Source organism: Salmo salar, chromosome 05 (assembly GCF_965601325.2).
Source record: "Salmo salar chromosome 05, fSalSal1, whole genome shotgun sequence".
Classification (NCBI taxonomy): domain Eukaryota; kingdom Metazoa; phylum Chordata; class Actinopteri; order Salmoniformes; family Salmonidae; genus Salmo; species Salmo salar.
In genome coordinates this window covers 57,271,879-57,290,651 of record NC_138295.1, presented here as the reverse complement: position 1 = coordinate 57,290,651, position 18,773 = coordinate 57,271,879, and the positions used below count along the sequence as shown (strand labels likewise).

Sequence of the window (18,773 nt, the reverse complement as noted above, 5' to 3'; positions counted from 1 at the left end):
ATCGAGCAATTTCATTCACTACATGGCCGTAGAAAAACATTTACGGCAATAATGGCGCTGGCAGGAAAAGGTGACGAAACGAGTCTCTGGAAACGAGTATGGCCAGAGAGTATGCTCATTTCTCTTATCCTTTCCAACACCATGTCAGGGTCCTTCCATTCTGACATACGTGATTCAGCTGCTATTAAAAGTGTGTGGTTGTCTGTTATGAGCACCATTAGCTCACGAAAAAACTGGCAGCAATGATTTATGCAGGTTTATAAATAAGTGGAGAGAATAATGTCCGCTGCGCAAATTAGTATCTGTTCTGTTGTTTGTTTCAAAAGCAGTGCTGCACTGAATATCTGTAGTGATCCTGACTGGTTTGACTACAGCCTCAATGTTTAGGATGATAAACATGTCACCCTCAGAATCCTCTATCCCCCATCAGTCAAAATAACACTCCCTTAGCTCCTCTCCATTTCCTCTACCCCCCCCCCCCCATCAGTCAAAAGAACACTCCCTTAGCTCCTCTCCATTTCCTCTACCCCCCCCCCAATCAGTCAAAATAACACACTCTTAGCTCATCTCTCCATTTAATCTATCCCCTTCTTCTTGGGGGCTGGTTGTCCACTTACATTTACATTTGAGTCATTTAGCAGACGCTCTTATCCAGAGCGACTTACAATAGTGAGTTCATACATTTCCATACTTCCCCTCCTTCCAAATCTGTTCATCCCTCCTCTTAACCGCATTGTCTCAGGTGTAGCAGGACTCTCTCTTAAGTAAGACATCTTGAGACTACTTTGCAAGCGCCTCTAACTGCACTACAGACATATTGCCCTAGATAGCAGTTGATCCTCAATGTTAGGCCCATCGCCTGTGGTAGTGTTTATTTACTATTATTTACCTTTAACGTGGAAGTCGTAGGGAGTGAAATCCAACTCAAGCTTGTCAACAACATTTGAATGAAAGAACGAGCGAATGAACGATCGAACAAATGAATTAACTAATATTTTAATGTCCCATATGTTGCCAAGCAGATTTCCCTATGGGACATTAAAGGATTAATTCATTCACGCATTAACTAATTCATTCATACATTCAACCCCAGGAAAAACCAAGAGACAGTGATGCGTTGAGATGCATTTTGATCAGTGATTCTGTCTGTCTGAACCTAGGCAGTGTTGTATGTTAGAGCTGGGCGATATGGACAAAAATCCATATTGTGATATATTGACCAATTTTTGCTCTAACGATAAATCAGTGATAAATTACAGTTAAAAAAAAAACATTTTGGGAGGTGCTAGAGCTGGGCTAAATGGACAAAAAAATGATATTGTGATAAGGGAGTTTGCAATTCGCATGTTGAGTGCAGGAATGTCCACCAGAGCTATTGCCAGATCATTTTATGTTCATTTCTCTAATATAAGCCATCTCCAACGTCGTTTTAGAGAATTTGGCAGTACGTCCAACCGGCATCACAACCGCAGACCACGTGTATGGCGTCGTGTGGGCGAGTGTTTTGCTGATGTCAAAGTTGTAAACAGAGTGTCCCATGGTGGCAGGGGAGTTATGGTATGGGCAGGCATAAGCTACGGACAACGAGCACAATTGCATCTTATCGATGGCAATGTGAATGCTCAAAAAAAAAACGTGACAAGATCCTGAGGCCCATTTCTTTTAAAGGCATCTTAAAAAAAAGTCATGTGAAATCCATTGATTAGGGCCTAATGAATGACTTTAAATTGACAGATTTCCTCATACCAACAGTAACTCAGTAAGATCAATGAAATTGTTGCATGTTGTGTTTGTATTTTTGTTCAGTATAGAACATTAGTTCCTTTGACAACTGTATTTTTCCCGCATTAGCATTTTGAGCAACGGTCATATGCTTGTGCTTCTGAGAATTCAGAGTCAGCAGCTGACAGCGAAACAGGGACAGGCAGATACTTTTCTAACGGGAATCAAAATAATACATAGGCTACTGTTGACCAAATGGTTTTAGAACAAGCTACAGGAACGTTGTGTAGCAAAATCACGGTCATTTTAGGTTTATCGTCCCAGCTCTAATGGAGGTGTGTATAATGGAAACCTGGTTCATCTGCGTCTGTGGAGCCACCATACAGATCCTCCTCCTCTTTCTTGATGGGGGTCTTTCTGGGAGTGGGTTGCCTTTCTTCTTCTCTCATCTTTTGTGGAGTCTGCCAATGACGGAGAGGGCAGTATGGGGGTGGAAATAAACAAATACAATCATGTAAATCAGAACAATTACAATTACTTGAAGCAGAGTTGTGTTGTTTTTTTTCTTAGGCAATCATTTCACGTCATAGTGCTAGGTCATGGAACGGTTTAAGTAACCCTTACCCTCCTCTCTTTTTCCTCCTCACTCTCTTCATCCACCTCTACGTCGCTCCCCTCCGAGCTGGACTCTGCTCCGTCCATCAGGTACCTGGCAGAAAGAGAGGAATGCGGGAAAGAAGAGAAAGATCGTATTAAATAAAGAAATACAAAAAAAAGGGGGTGAGGGGAAAAGCAGCAAAACATCTGATTGGGTAAACAAGAAGATTCCCACTAGACGGGCAGCAAAGAGATGATCACACTGGCTGGAATTCTGCGCAAAGGTTCAAATGTTGGAAGAACACAACATCTGAAGGGTGCAAAAAAGTTCCAGATGGACACAAAGGCTTGCCAGATACAGAACAGTAACAGACTGCACACACACCACAGTCACAGGTCTCACACACACACACAGTACCAGAAATCAGCACCATGGACAGCACAGTCAATGCATCCTCATACTTCCCTCTTCCTGTTAAGTGGATAAATTTGACACTTGGGGGTGGTTCTGTCCCCTATAATTATGTATTTGCAGAATGTACATTTAACTGGGTGATATGGACAAAAATAAATGAACTGATGCGATACCGATAAATAGATCGATAAGTTTATAACATGAATGTGCACCAGTTTTTTTGTATTACCCTTTAAACTACTACAACTAGATTGATGATTGTAGCCATCAGGTGACACATTAACAATCACCCATATTAACTAAATGTATTTCATTTCAAACTTCACATTTCTCTAGTATAGGCTACTTATCGTAATGAACGATATCAGCAAAATGTCTGCGATAAGTGATCGCTATGGTCGGTGTCGATAATTTTCGGTTTACCGTTCCAGCTCTAATGTAAGTATACATTTGACACACTACTGTAAATGTAATTGTACATGTTGTTTCGCAAATGTTAGAAGTGCTACTACGCAAACAGGGCGGAAACACAAACATTTATGCACTACCTTGAATTTGATGAGCTATGTTCTGTGAGGAATTCAAAGGCGGTCGAACTAAGTGTGTGGATCTGACGTTACGTTATTTTACTGGGCGTACATCTACCTCCGTACCATCAATAGAACGTGACATACTGTCGACTGCGGTATCAAAGTCCTAAACTGACAAGACAAATGCCCTTGTTGGAATGGAACGAGGCCATTCACACCAGTAAATAGGTTTTGAGACACCCATCGAGGGGTGTCGGTGTGTCCGTGCCCTCCGAGCCACCCCACAGAAAGGGACTGAGAGGGTCCTATGACGGGCGAGCCTGGCACTGTGGTGGCAGTGCCCTTAAGGGAAAGTCCTTAACCCGGTCCGCTCAGGCACGACTGAACGGCTAACGTGCACTATGAAAAAGTTAAGTGGCTTAAATTGCATTAGATTAGGCTGTCCGTGAAGCAAATATACGACAGAGTAAAACAATACGTCTGGATGAGGAGAGGGGCGGCGGAAAAGCGTGTGGCTGTGGCACCCAGGTGAAATGGAGCCTCAGCCTCGACAGCGGCGGTGCTAACCCTCTCTCACACACACGCCACTTCATTCTCAATCAAATATGCATTACCTTTTCCACACACACACACACACTCTCTAGCCCCTCAAGTCACCAAGACGACCGCTAAGATGAAATACGGCTACCAAGGGTCATCACTACTCACACTGTTACTGCTCTATTCTGTGCTTCGAATCCTCATATCCTACAGCACAGTTTAGATTGGAAAATGAAAAAGTAGAGGGTTTCCTAATGTAGTGTAGTGGGTGCACACACACACACACACGACTGGCTATATGCTTAGCTTACAGAGACGGGGTCTGAGAATCTCTGAGCTTCTCAATCCTCTTAGGACACTTCACTTCATATGCAGTATGGCGAATTACCTAAAGAAATGTATTGAATTAAGGAATAGAATTCTCAAAGCTCTACCAGAGGGTAGGTCCTAAAGGAAAACTTATCCTCCCTCTATGGAGAGCAGAGTGCAAGAGTGATTTGTTTCCCTCTGCAATCAGAGGTCCCCAGAAGGCTACGTATTTCATCTGAATTGTGTGGGAAAATAATATTAGTCTCGACTTCAGGGCCAAAAAAGAATGAAAGCAGATAAAAACATTTACTGTATGACCATGAGCATTATTAATATGTTAATGTGCCTTTTTGATTAATTACTTCTGCAATAAATCAGATTGAACAATGTCTGATTGTTGATTCAGGTAAGTTACGAGTCAAGGGCAGACTAAATATCAAATAATAAAAGTAGCAAAACTACTTATACGATCATAATTGCTTCAATATTTTTATTTTTATTTAACTAGGCAAGTGAGTTAAGAACAAATTCTTATTTACAATGACGGCCTACCAAAAGGCCTCCTGAGGGGACGGGGAATTACGCCCAATCTGAGGGGAGGAATAAAGTTGTATTGGATCAGTTAAATTTGTCCTTTGATACGAAAATTCTAATTATTAAAAGGTCAAGGGCTTTACTGGAGGGAAATGGTTATTTGCACAACACCAGTTCTTCATCACGATTTATTATCTACGGTAATAATGGTAAAGGAAAAAAAACTATTTAGGGAATAGAGTGCAATTTGGCACGCAACCTAGGTCTGTGATAACTAAAAGGGAATCTGAAAATGTTTCCGAGGCACTTCAGATGTTACCGACGGACGGAACCTTAAATAATCTACACTAACGCAAAGTTTACTTATTTATTCCCCATTCATTCCATTGTGTTGCCGGTTTATCTTGATGCCACTTGAGGGAAGCGTGCGGCCCTCCTCTCCTCTCCTCTGTCCCTCCTTTCATTTTGAAGTGTTCTCTAAAGGACAAAAGGCCCAAAACATTTAGATGCATAGCAGTGTTCGTCTGGTTTGAGTTGGCCTGTGCGTTTGTGTACGACCGTGCGGCGACTGTCTCTCTGTGTTTGAGTATGCGTGTGTGTCTACGTCTCTGTGTGTGTGTGTGTGTGTGCGTGCGTGTGTGTAGGTGTGCGTGCGTGATTGTGTGTGTATGAGCACTAGTCTTCTTCAAAGGAAGTGGACCCTTCAATTACCCATAGCAGATGCAGCTTTTAAATAAGGAATAAATCATTAGAGCTCCGCACTCCAAACAAGAGCTGCACAATAGAGACGAGATGGCTTGGACGGATGGGTGGATGAGGAACAGGGATGAGAGTGAGGATAGACGAGGGAGGACAGAGGGATTCTCTATACAGAAAGGAGAGTGGTTGAGGGAGATGGAGAGCAGTCTACAGCAGAAGGGGGTCAGTAAACACAGCCAAATAACGGTGGTAGTGGGTGTGTGTGTGTGCGAGCGTCCCAATGTAGAATTATGATGCTAACGCAGAGAAAAATACACACAATTAGCGTGTTAATACCTCAACAGTGTTAATTGGACTTATTTCCGCAACACCCTCTTACAATAGTACTTGATCATTTCGCACACCGCTTTCAAATTAGATGAGCGGATATTCATTTGTTTCTGAGGGCCAATTACACAGACATGATGTCAATACTGACTAAAGAAAATGAGCGCGTTGTACAGGAGTAGGGAAATGTGTAGAAAAACATGGGAGGTGACTGATGCAGGCAGCAATCACTGAGACCTGACCGAGCCTAGAAAGTACCAGGCCTGCGTTCAAATACATGCATATTTTCACTGAACAAAAACGCAACATGTAAAGTGTTGGTCCCATGTTTCATGAGCTGAAATAAAAGATCCCCACAAAAAGCTTATTTCTCTCAAATTTTGGCCACAAATTTGTTTACATCCCTGTTAATGAGCATTTCTCCTTTGCCAAGGTAATCCATCCACCTGGCAGGTGTGGTATATTAAGAAGCTGATTAAACAGCATGGTCATTACACAGGTGCACCAGTTTTGTCACACAACCACGCCAGCGCAGGACGTCCACATATGGCTTCTTCACCTGCGAGATTGTCTGAGGGGGGTGCTGAGGAGTATTTATGTCTGTAATTAAGCACTTTTTGGGGAAAAACTCATTCTGATTGGCTGGGCCTGGCTCCCAAATTGTTGGGCCAATGCCCTGTCCAGGCACACCCATGGCTGCGCCTCTGCCCAGTCATATGAAATCCATCAGTTAAGGCCTAATGAATTTATTTCAATTGACTGATATCCTTATATCATTTAAATTGTTGCATGTTTCGCTTATAAGTATTTTAAAATACACTTTTCTGTGTATTTGAGTAGTTTGAAATATACAGCTCAAAACAACAACTTTAAATATAAGTAGTTGTAAATGCCTGTAAATACTTTCCAAAATGTAACTTGTATTTACAAAACATTTTTTGTCTAAACACGTCGTTCAAAATGTATTTGAAATGAGGTCTTATTGAGCTACAAATAGTATTTGAAACCAGGTCTCGTAACTACCCGTGGAAGCAGTGATTTCACCTCAGTTGACAGAGGAGAAGTGAAGACCTTATGTGAAAGACATTTTCACTTTGAAGAGAGGTGCGGTAAGAAACCCTCAAAATACCCTTTTCATATTATCTGAGGCCTTGCTCTGACTAACTCGAGATTCAGCCATGTATTTTTCAATACACAGTTTTGATTGAAGAGAGATCTTCATTGAGTCTGCTTGTAGTGACAAGAAACATTAGTAGAAGTTAGACTGAATACATCACAGCAGGCCTCAGCTCTTCAAGATAACATTCTTCAGTGAGCTGCATGGGTACAGGTAAAGCCTTGGCAATAGGTGCTTATAAACACCATTAACTGCCAACTTCACTTAATTCACTGAATTCAAAGAAGCTTTCTGATAGAGAATGGGTGGCAATGAGTCAAAGGACCCATTTATTTGAAGCAGACTTAACACAGTCTACCTTCCTCCACTCTCTCTCTGCCACCCTCCCCCTCCCTCCCCCTCATTCTGCCTCCCTCAGTCTCCCCCTCCCTCCCCCTCAGTTTCCTCTCCCTCCCCCTCATTCTGCCTCCCTCAGTCTCCCCCTCATTCTGCCTCCCTCAGTCTCCCCCTCATTCTGCCTCCCTCAGTCTCCCCCTCATTCTGCCTCATTCTGCCTCCCTCAGTCTCACCCTCCCTCCCCCTCATTCTGCCTCCCTCAGTCTCCCCCTCCCTCCCCCTCATTCTGCCTCCCTCAGTTTCCCCCTCCCTCCCCCAGTTTCCCCCTCCCTCCCCCTCATTCTGCCTCCCTCAGTTTCCCCCTCCCTCCCCCTCATTCTGCCTCCCTCAGTCTCCCCCTCCCTCCCCTTACCGTTTGAAGGAGATCTTCTGCTTCCTCTTGTGGCAGTCCAGCACCCACTCCTTCCGGACGATGACGCCCCCTGCTGACTTCACCTGGCTGTACTTGGGGGTGTTGGAGAAGGCACAGCTGGATGAAGCAGATGATAAACCCTTGGTTAGCACGGCTGCATCCCAGATGGCACTCTATTCCCTACATCATGCACTACTTTCGACCAGGGTCCAAAGTGACCATGGCTACATCCAAAATATGGCACCGATTCCCTGTATAGTGCAATAAATAGGGTGCCATATGGGACGCAAGCACTGGAAGGAAGCCAGGGACAGCCCACTGCTACTATGGCAGAGTGTGATTAGGGTGATATGGTCTGCTTTGCTTTGCATGCTGTTATCGTGATACTCCTCTAGTTATACTAGTCTTGGTTGTATATGAGATGGAGAATATACTTGATAATATTACTCCTAGAAACATTACTACCACTATAATACTAGCCCCATTGTTGGTTGTATTCCACACAATTCTTGTTGACCTGTTTCCAATATGTTCTTACCTCACTCTATTACCATTTTCATGCATCTTTAAATTACAAATATGATTTCAGATTACAATGAGAACCCAACTTAAGAGTACTTCCCAAACTACTACCTCCCAGTCCCAGCACCCTGTATCTCCATCTCCTCCACTCACATGAGGTGTGTGGCGCCAGGGGTCCAGTCAGAGCGGTACTTGGCCCCCATGGCCAGGGCCTTGTCCCTCAGGTCCCCCCGGAAGGGGTTCTGGAAGCCGCTCAGCACAAACACCACCCCCTCCATGATCTTGTTGAGGGGAACGGTGGCTTCGGAGGAGCTGGACTGGGCTTTGGAGGGTTTGGGTCTGGGCTTGGCTTCTGGTTTGGACAGGCTCTCTTTCTTCTTGGTGTCTGGGGTTTTCTGGGCAGGGGAGACTGGTGTGAAAAGAATGACAGAGGTGAGGAGAGGGGAAAATAAGAATATATAAACTACCAGGGTATTTGCATCGATTTATTAAAACTTACTTTATTCACACAAGCATAGGTGAAAAATGTGTAGAGTGAGTCAGTGAGTGGCTGGCTGGATGGATGGCTGACTGACTTGCAGGGTGTCTTTACCTTTGGGGCTGGGAGTACTGGCTGTGCTGGGTTTGGCCTTGGGTTTGGGGGTGGTAGTTCCCCGTTCAGGAGAGCCCATAGGGCTGGGTTTCTTTGAGGGGGGCGGAGCGAGGGCAGTCTGGCGCTCTTTAGTGAACTCAAACTTCCTCTTCACTGCTGCCTAGGAAAAAGGAGAGAGGATAGATAAAGCAATTTGTCCTTATGGTAAAACCATGAGAAATACATACTCAAAGAGCAAAGCAGTTGAGAACACTCACTTTTCAATAAGAAAACAAGAGATTTAGAAAGAAAACTGCTTATAATTTCTAAAAGTGGGATAACTGACAAAAACGAGCAGATAAAACAAACAAGCAAACAAATGCAGGCCCTAATTATGTTTACACTTATGTAAATGAATGTGTAAGTGAGTAACATCGCCTCTCGTTTGAAAGAATGATCCATCTCTGAGCCTCTGGAAAAATTTACCACAAGCAAACATATGCCTCCATACTGTCATCTCTTTTCACTATCAATGATTTACAATGTTTACATTAAATCTATACTACATTAGCTACGAGGGCGCAGTCTACCGAACACAGCCGCAGGGCTAAAAAACCCTATTTTTAAAGAAATCAATATGTTGTCTGCCTCTCAAATGGCACCCTATTCCCTATATTGTGCACTACATTTGACCAAGGCCCATAAGGCGCTTGGCAAAACTAGTGCACTATATAGGAACAGAATAAGGTGCCATTTGGGACATAACTAGTATCATAGCCTGGAGATTCAGGTCAGTCCGCACTAGCCTGGAAGGACTTAATGAATGATTCTGGTCTTAGAGAAGCCAATGATGCATCACTATGGGCTCTGATCAAAAGTAGTGCCCTATATAGGGATTACGGTGCAATTTGGGACGCAGTCCAAGCCTTGGTCCTTACCTGTGTTGGGGGAGAGTTGGAGGACGGTGGGGCTGAGGAGTGGCCAGACCCTGATCCAGACTGCAGGGCGGCAGCTGCATAGCTGAGCTTCTCAGTCTGTGGCGAAACTGTGGGGGGTAGAAGAGGTGACGAGACAGAGAGAGAAGTTGGGAAATATTGTTTCACATTTCTCACCCCACCAGCAGACCCTATGGTGCTTTTCGCTCACGGAGCTCAATCACACCACATCAATGCGCACTAATAAACATGCAATCTGAAATTAGCTGTAACTAGGCCTTTAGCTTGAGTACAGTAGTAGTACCCTTGAGCGCTGGGCTGGCTTTGGAGGTGCTCTCTCTGTTGAAGAAGAGGCTGCCTGGCTGTAGACTGGGACAAGCCAAGGGGGACTCATCCTTCACCCGGAACTGGCCCAGCTTGGTCAACTTCTATCAGGGGGCAAGAAAGACAGTGTTGTGAGAGAGTCTGATCAGTCAGTCATGTTAGGAAAGCACAGGACAGTGCACATAAACAGAATTTTTCATGGTATAAATTCCAGTTCACTCAAATCAAATAAAGTTAAGCAAAAAAGTTGTCTACTCTCTAGATGAGTCCACAGTCTAGCCCATCTGTTGTGTGGATCCAGCTATATGCCTAAATCCCAAATGAATGGGAAAGACAAGCACCATGTAATAAAGAAATAAAACAGTGCCCATTAATTTGCGGATGAAGCATATTACTGGATCTGCGCAACAGACACTAGACTGGGCTAGACTATGGCATATGGACAATGCATTCAGTCTAATCTAATCAGACCTCAACCTTAAATAAGCCTTAATCTAAAATTGAATTTTTGAATTGTATTCCTCAATCTATACACAATACCTCAACAAAGTGAAAAACAGATTTTAATTTTTTGCATACTTATTAAAAATAAAAAACAAATACCCTATTTACATAAGTATTCAGACCCTTTCTAAATACTTGAAACTGAGTTCAGGTGCATCCTGTTTCCATTGTGATCGTCCTTGAGATTTATTTACAACTTGCAGTCCAACTGTGGTAAATACAATTGATTGGACATGATTTGGTAAGGCACACACCTAGTCTATATAGGTGTGTGCATGTCAGAGCAAAAACCAAACCATGACGTCAAAGGAATTGCCGTAGAGCTCCGAGACAGGATTGTGTCAGGATTGTGTTTGCAGCATTAAAGGTCCCCAAGAACACAGTGGCCTCCATCATTCTTAAACTAGATTAGTTTGGAACCACCAGATTATTCCTGGGCTGGCTGCAGGGCCAAACTGATCATTCGGGGGAGAAGGGCCTTGGTCAGGGAGGTGACCAAGAACCCGATGTTCATTCTGACCGAGCTCCAGATTTCCTCTGTGGAGATGGGAGAACCTTCCAGATGGACAACCATCTCTGCAGCACTCCACCAATCAGGCCTTTATGGTAGAGCATCCAGACGGAAGCCACTCCTCAGTAAAAGGCACAACAGCCTGCTTGGAGTTTGATTTAAAAAAGAGACACCTAAAGGACTCACAGACCATGAGAAACAAGATTCTCTAGTCTGATGAAACCAAGATTGAACTCTTTGGCCTGAATGCCAAGCGTCACATCTGGAGGAAACCTGGCACCAGTGAAGCATGGTGGTGGCAGTATCATGCTGTGGGGATGGTTTTCAGCTGCAGGGACTGGGAGGCTAGTCAGGATCGAGGGAAAGATGAACGGAGCAAAGTTCAGAGATCCTTGATGAAAACCTGCTCAGGACCTCAGACTTTGGCGAAGATTCACCTTCCAACAGGACAACAACTCTAAGCACTGTCACGACATGGTCCTTTGGGGTGTATATCGTGCCCCCCCCACCACAAGTTTTATGACTTTACGACAGGACATAAATTCCTGGCAGAGACCCTCTCCCCCTGGTCATGCAGAAAGAGAAGTGAAATAAACCTATGTTACAAATAGCTACTCGTTGTTCAACTCCTATTGCCAAAAATTGGAGGAACAAACAATATTTCAATTTTTGAGAAAGTGGGAATGGTCAGTGGGTATTTAAAGAACAATCCGGTCTAAATTGTTTTATTTTGTGACATCAGGAAGGATGGTAGCGCAGAATAACGGTAGCTTTGGAAGTGTACATTTCTCAGTTTTCTACCTCAATGTTGTGTAAAATATATGATTGAATAAGAAACTGTGTGTGAGAAGATGTAATGTCATGTTGGCCTTCTAAACGAGACACTTGTTTAGTTATAAAGTTAACTAGTCAGTGGCCACACCCCTGTGAGCCCAGACATTACATCAGGCATCATAGAATTGCCCCTTTTTCCACAGAGCATAAAACCCACTTCATACAAAATATACAGTTGAAGTCGGAGGTTTACAAACACCTTTGCCAAATATACTGCTCAAAAAAATAAAGGGAACACTTAAACAACACATCCTAGATCTGAATGAAATAAATAATCTTATTAAATCCTTTTTTCTTTACATAGTTGAATGTGCTGACAACAAAAACACACAAAAATAATCAATGGAAATCCAATATATCAACCCATGGAGGTCTGGATTTGGAGTCACACTCAAAATTAAAGTGGAAAACCACACTACAGGCTGATCCAACTTTGTTGTAATGTCCTTAAAACAAGTCAAAATGAGGCTCAGTAGTGTGTGTGGCCTCCACGTGCCTGTATGACCTCCCTACAATGCCTGGGCATGCTCCTGATGAGGTGGCGGATGGTCTCCTTAAGGATCTCCTCCCAGACCTAGACTAAAGCATCCGCCAACTCCTGGACAGTCTGTGGTGCAACGTGGCGTTGGTGGATGGAGCGAGACATGATGTCCCAGATGTGCTCAATTGGATTCAGGTCTGGGGAACGGGCGGGCCAGTCCATAGCATCAATGCCTTCCTCTTGCAGGAACTGCTGACACACTCCAGCCACATGAGGTCTAGCATTGTCTTGCATTAGGAGGAACCCAGGGCCAACCGCACCAGCATATGGTCTCACAAGGGGTCTGAGGATCTCATCTCGGTACCTAATGGCAGTCAGGCTACGTCTGGCGAGCACATGGAGGGCTGTGCGGCCCCCCAAAGAAATGCCACCCCACACCATGACTGACCCACCGCCAAACCGGTCATGCTGGAGGATGTTGCAGGCAGCAGAACATTCTCCACGGCGTCTCCAGACTCTGTCACGTCTGTCACGTGCTCAGTGTGAATCTGCTTTCATCTGTGAAGAGCACAGGGCGCCAGTGGCGAATTTGCCAATTTTGGTGTTCTCTGGCAAATGCCAAACGTCCTGCACGGTGTTGGGCTGTAAGCACAACCCCCACCTGTGGACGTCGGGCCCTCATACCACCTTCATGGAGTCTGTTTCTGACCGTTTGAGCAGACACATGCACATTTGTGGCCTGCTGGAGGTCATTTTGCAGGGCTCTGGCAGTGCTTCTCCTACTCCTCCTTGCACAAAGGCGGAGGTAGCGGTCCTGCTGCTGGGTTGTTGCCCTCCTACGGCCTCCTCCACGTCTCCTGATGTACTGGCCTGTCTCCTGGTAGCGCCTCCATGCTCTGGACACTACGCTGACAGACACAGCAAACCTTCTTGCCACAGCTCGCATTGATGTGCCATCCTGGATGAGCTGCACTACCTGAGCCAGGTAGTGCAGTCTCATGCTACCACTAGAGTGAAAGCACCGCCAGCATTCAAAAGTGACCAAAACATCAGCCAGGAAGCATAGGAACTGAGAAGTGGTCTGTGGTCCCCACCTGCAGAACCACTTCTTTATTGGGGTTGTCTTGCTAATTGCCTATAATTTCCACCTGTTGTCTATTCCATTTGCACAACAGCATGTGAACTTTATTGTCAATCAGTGTTGCTTCCTAAGTGGACAGTTTGATTTCACAGAAGTGTGATTGACTTGGAGTTACATTGTGTTGTTTAAGTGTTCCCTTTATTTTTTTGAGCAGTGTATATTTAAACTCAGTTTTTCACAATTCCTCACATTTAATCCTAGTACAAAGTTAGGATCACCACTTTATTTTAAGAATGTGAAATGTCAGAATAATAATAGAGAGAATGATTTATTTCAGCTTTTATTTCTTTCATCACATTCCCAGTGGGTCACAAGTTTACATGCTACCAAATACTAATTGAGTGTATTGCCTTTAAATTGTTTAACTTGGGTCAAACGTTTCGGGTAGCCTTCCACAAGCTTCCCACAATAAGTTGGGTGAATTTTGGCCCATTCCTCCTGACGGAGCTGGTGTAACTGAGTCAGGTTTATAGGCCTCCCTGCTCGCACACACCTTTTCAGTTCTGCCCATAAATGTTCTATTGGATTGAGGCCAGGGCTTTGTGATGGCCACTCCAATACCTTGACTTTGTTGTCCTTAAGCCATTTTACCACAACTTTGGAAGAATAATTGGGGTCATTGTCCATTTGGAAGACCCATTTGCGACCAAGCTTTAACTTCCTGATTGATGTCTTGAGATGTTGCTTCAAAATATCCACATCATTTTCCACCCTCATCATGCCATCTATTTTGTGAAGTGCACCAGTCCCTCCTGCAGCAAAGCACCCCCACAACATGATGCTGCCACCCCTGTGCTTCACGGTTGAGATGGTGTTCTCCGGATTGCAAGCCTCCCGCTTTTTCCTCCAAACATAACGATGGTCATTATGGCCAAACAGTTCTATTTTTGTTTCATCAGACCAGAAGACATTTCTCCAAAAAGTACAATCTCTGTCCCCATGTGCAGTTACAAACCATAGTCTGGCTTTTTTATGACGGTTTTGGAGCAGTGGCTTCTTCCTTGCTGAGCGGCCTTTCAGGTTATGTCGATATAGGACTTGTTTTACTGTGGATATAGATACTTTTGTACCAGTTTCCTCCAGCATCTTCACAAGGTCCTTTGCTCGTTGTTCTGGGATTGATTTGCACTTTTCGCACGAAAGTACGTTCATTTCTAGGAGACAGAACGCGTCTCCTTCCTGAGCAGTATTGACGGCTGCGTGGTCCCATGGTGTTTATACTTGCGTACTATTGTTTGTACAGATGAACATGATACCTTCAGGTGTTTGGAAACTGCTCCCAAGGATGAACCAGATTTGTGGAGGTCTACAATTTGTTTCCTGAGGTCTTGGCTGATTTCTTTAGATTTTCCCATGATGTCAAGCAAAGAGGCACTGAGTTTAAAGGTAGGCCATGAAATACATCCACAGGTACACCTCCAATTGTCAATTAGCCTATCAGAAGCTTCTAAAGCCATGACATTTTCTGGATTTCTCTCAAGCTGTTTAAAAGGCACAGTCAACTTAGTGTATGTAAACTTCTGACCCACTGGAATTGTGATACAGCGAATTATAAGTGAAAAAATCTGTCTGTAAACAATTTTTGGAAAAATTACTTGGGTCATGCACAAAGTAGATGTCCTAACCGACTTGCCAAAACTATAGTTTGTTAACAACACATTTGTGGAGTGGTTGAAAAACAAGTTTTAATGACTCCAACCTAAGTGTATCTAAACTCCGACTTCAACTGTAAATTATGTCAGAGAACGCCGGGACAGAGTCCCCACGTTGGAATGGCAACAATTCTATAGGCAACGGAGACCATACAGCTGTAGTTTTGGCTACATGGCTAGAAATGGTTCAACTCTGAGACTATCGATTCACTAAAGAAGGAGCAAATTCTAGATGACACTAATTACTAGTCTGCAACAAGAAATTTTGTAACCTAGAAAGAGTATACCGACAACCGCCGAAGCATCTATTCTATGAGAACATTTCCGAATTGTACTCTGAAGTATCCATTTTAACCACCAACAACCATGAAAGACATTGTGACTTCTGGAAAAGTTAACCAGAGACTATGATGAACTCGACAGGACAATCGAGTGTTTTCAACGGAAAGACAACAACGACATACAAGCGTAAATATGTACATTGCTATTTCTTTCAGAATGAGTGGACGTTCATGTGCAAAGTATTAACATGTCCATGAGTACAATTATCCACTATGTGTAGTGAATCCATTTCGTCTTTCCCGCTCTCTCAGTCCCCACCCTTTTCCTTTGTTTTCCAAGCAGTCATATCGGCTTCGTCCGCCAGGGACTTTTTCTTTGTCTCATGTAGTAACCCAAATATCTACTGTTTGTTTGTTATGTAATTCTGTGTGATTATTTAGTTAGTAAATAAATAATTAAGCTGAATAATTAAGCTGAATTTAGAGATAAATGGGAGGCTATTCTCAACAAGTGTTCTTTTGACCTAATGCTACTTCTAATAGAAGAATCTAAAAAGGACAGACAAGTAGTCCAAACAGAAATTGAAGTAGTAAAAAAGAAAATCACAGAACACAGTGACAATTCCAACAAAGCACAATGTGATGAGATCTTGAAAGAGAAAGTAGACACATTCACTCTGACATTGAAGCAAGACAAGCTAAGAAAATTTAGAAGAGATGAAGTAGACTACAGAGATGGCAAGGTCTTTTCCTGGAGAAAACCAATGCGCAAGAATTCAGAATCACATCTGCAGAGGAGGAAGCCTAGATCTGTCTCTTTCAACCTTACAAGCAGTGACGATGAGGATCACCCCAGACACTCAGAGGCCAGCTCCTCCCAAGATTTTTTAGATCAGGAAGAGGAGACACGCAGGTACCTCAACAGGAGAGGGAGAGGACGCGCAAGAGGCCAACACGGAGGGGGAGGAATAAATCAAGACTATCCAACCACATGGAGCAGGACCAGAACAAGGCTGTGATCAACATTTCTGGAGAACCTCTTTCTGATGATTGCGTAAGGGTATTGTCTAAAGGACTGTCCTTTGCCCCCACATACTCAACTAATGAATTTAATAGAAAGATTGACATATTTCGCTTCTACAGGAATCTACATCTGAAAGCCTGGTATAAGCAAAACATCTCTCCAACTACAGATGCCAGTGTCTCAGGTCAGGCAGTTTCTGTTCACTCAAAAACACCTTTTAAGCCCAAGTCCACCTTCTGTCCCATCGTCCAGAATGCCACACTAAAAATATTTGCCAAGAAGGTGAATTTTGATGTGGAGAATCTATTTAAGGGTAAAATTGACTCCAACCAAACACGACATAACCTTTCTAAGACAGAGAGGGATGCAGTGGAATCATTGTCCAAAAATGAACGGGTTGTGGTTAAAAAAGCAGACAAAAGGTGGCGCTACAGTAGTGTGGAGTAAAGACAAATATGTGACAGAAGCCTACCGTCAATTAGACAATGATGAATTGTACCAATCTTACCTTCAACCCTACAGAGGACCTAAAAACTGAATTGAAAGGGATCCTCACAGAAGCTAAGGAGAATGGCTACATTTCAGACAATGAGTTCAAATTTCTTTTCAATGGCAGTCCACATATGGCTTCTTTTTACCTTCTTCCAAAAGTCCACAAAAATCTTGAAAATCCCCCAGGCAGGCCAGTCATTAGTGGTAATGAAAGTCTGACAGAACCCATCTCTAAGTACATTGATTACTTTATTAAGCCTTTTCTGACGTCACTCCCAGCCTATCTTCAAGATACCACAGATGTGTTGAACAAAATTAAGGAATTGAATAATATAGGTACAGCTTCCATTTTAGTCACCATGGATGTGGAGTCTCTATACACCACCATTGAATATGAACAAGGTTTGGCAGCTCTGCACAATTTCTTGAGTACCCGACCTGAAACTGAGATGCCTCCTACAGAATTTGTCGTCTCACTGACTGAATGGACTCTTAATCATAACATTTTTATCTTTCAGGACCGTATTTTTAAACAGGTCAAAGGATGTGCCATGGGAGCTTGCTACAGCCCTTCCTACGCTGGTTTGTACTTGGGTAAATGGGAAAATGACTTCATTTTGGATCCTTCTAATAACCATTTCTTTGACCGGATTATATGGTGGGGACGCTATATTGATGATGTTTGCCTTTTTTGGTCCGGCTCAGAAGATGAACTTATTTCCTTCCACCAATACCTTAACAGCATTAACCCTAACATCAAACTAACTATGGCGTACAGCAAGGATAACGTTCATTTTTTGGACCTCGACATCAGTAAAAATGACAAAGGTTGTTTGCACACATCAATTTTTAGGAAGCCTACAGATGGGAATACCATTCTGAGGGCAGACAGCTTTCACCCCAAAAGGCTAAAAGAGAATATTCCATATGGCCAATTCCAAAGAGTCCGCAGAATTTGCGATCAGGAAACAGACTATAGTGTCAAATCTGCTGAATTGGAGAATCGATTCTTGAAATCGGGGCTACAGCGTTCAGGTCCTGAAAGATGCAGGTATAAGGGCTGGATTACTTGACAGAGAGAACTTGTTGCGAAGGGGAGTGCCTCGTGATGCATCAGAGAGTGTATTTTGTTACAAAATACAGCACTGAAGCAGATAACATTAAAAGAATCATTCAAAATAATTGGGGAATCATCCAAAGTGATACGCTTCTACGCCAAGTCTTTCCTGAGCCACCAGTCATAAGCTTTAAGAGATGTCCTACCCTAAAGGACAAATTAGTCCACAGTTATCTTCCGGGTGACTCTCAAAAAAACTTGGCTTGGTCACAAACCCAAAGGCTCTTTTAAATGTAACCAGTGCAACCATTGCAGAAATATTGCACAGAAAAAATATTATTTGATACAGCTTCCAAAATGGAGTATTACGTCAAGCATTTCATTAACTGCAAAACCACTCATGTCATCTATAGATTGGAATGTCCACAGTACAAGGTGTTCTACATTGGACGGACAAAGAGACGCCTTCAAGACCGCCGAGCGGAACACAAGTACGCCATACGGGTAGGCAATGACGACTACCCCATGGCAAGGCATTACACGTCCTTACACCATGGCAACCCTGCCTCCCTACAAGCTATGGGTATTGATCATATCCCGGCCTCTATTAGAAAAGGGGACCGTCTTAAACATTTAAACCAAAGGGAACGTTTTTGGATTTACAAACTACAGGCCACTAAATACCCAGGTTTAAATGAAGATATGGATTTCTCACCCTTCCTGTAGGGTTGTGATGGGTCCATTTGTTGTCATCTAGTGGAAATTTTGCTCAATTGCCCTCAGCTATGTTTAGACTCTTGTTGTTCATGTTTTGCTGTGTTCTAGTGTACAATGGGATATATTGCTTTCTTATTCTTGACACTTCTCCCAGCCATATTTAAGGTTAGAACTACCTTTCGAAGTGTT

The 18,773-nt window shown here is 43.4% G+C and overlaps 1 protein-coding gene across 1 annotated transcript in view; it reads right to left on the bottom strand.

Moving 5' to 3' along the window:
- LOC106605164 (DNA repair protein XRCC1) overlaps nucleotides 1–18,773 on the bottom strand; it is a 36,093-nt gene that overhangs the window by 7,198 nt on the left and 10,122 nt on the right. The window contains exons 6-12 of the mRNA XM_014200540.3: nucleotides 9,871–9,994; nucleotides 9,570–9,676; nucleotides 8,653–8,812; nucleotides 8,214–8,469; nucleotides 7,539–7,655; nucleotides 2,347–2,431; nucleotides 2,075–2,183 (exon numbers count right to left, since the gene is read on the bottom strand). Of these exons, the coding sequence (XP_014056015.1) occupies nucleotides 2,075–2,183; nucleotides 2,347–2,431; nucleotides 7,539–7,655; nucleotides 8,214–8,469; nucleotides 8,653–8,812; nucleotides 9,570–9,676; nucleotides 9,871–9,994 (958 nt within the window). The remainder of the gene's footprint in view (nucleotides 1–2,074; nucleotides 2,184–2,346; nucleotides 2,432–7,538; nucleotides 7,656–8,213; nucleotides 8,470–8,652; nucleotides 8,813–9,569; nucleotides 9,677–9,870; nucleotides 9,995–18,773) is intronic.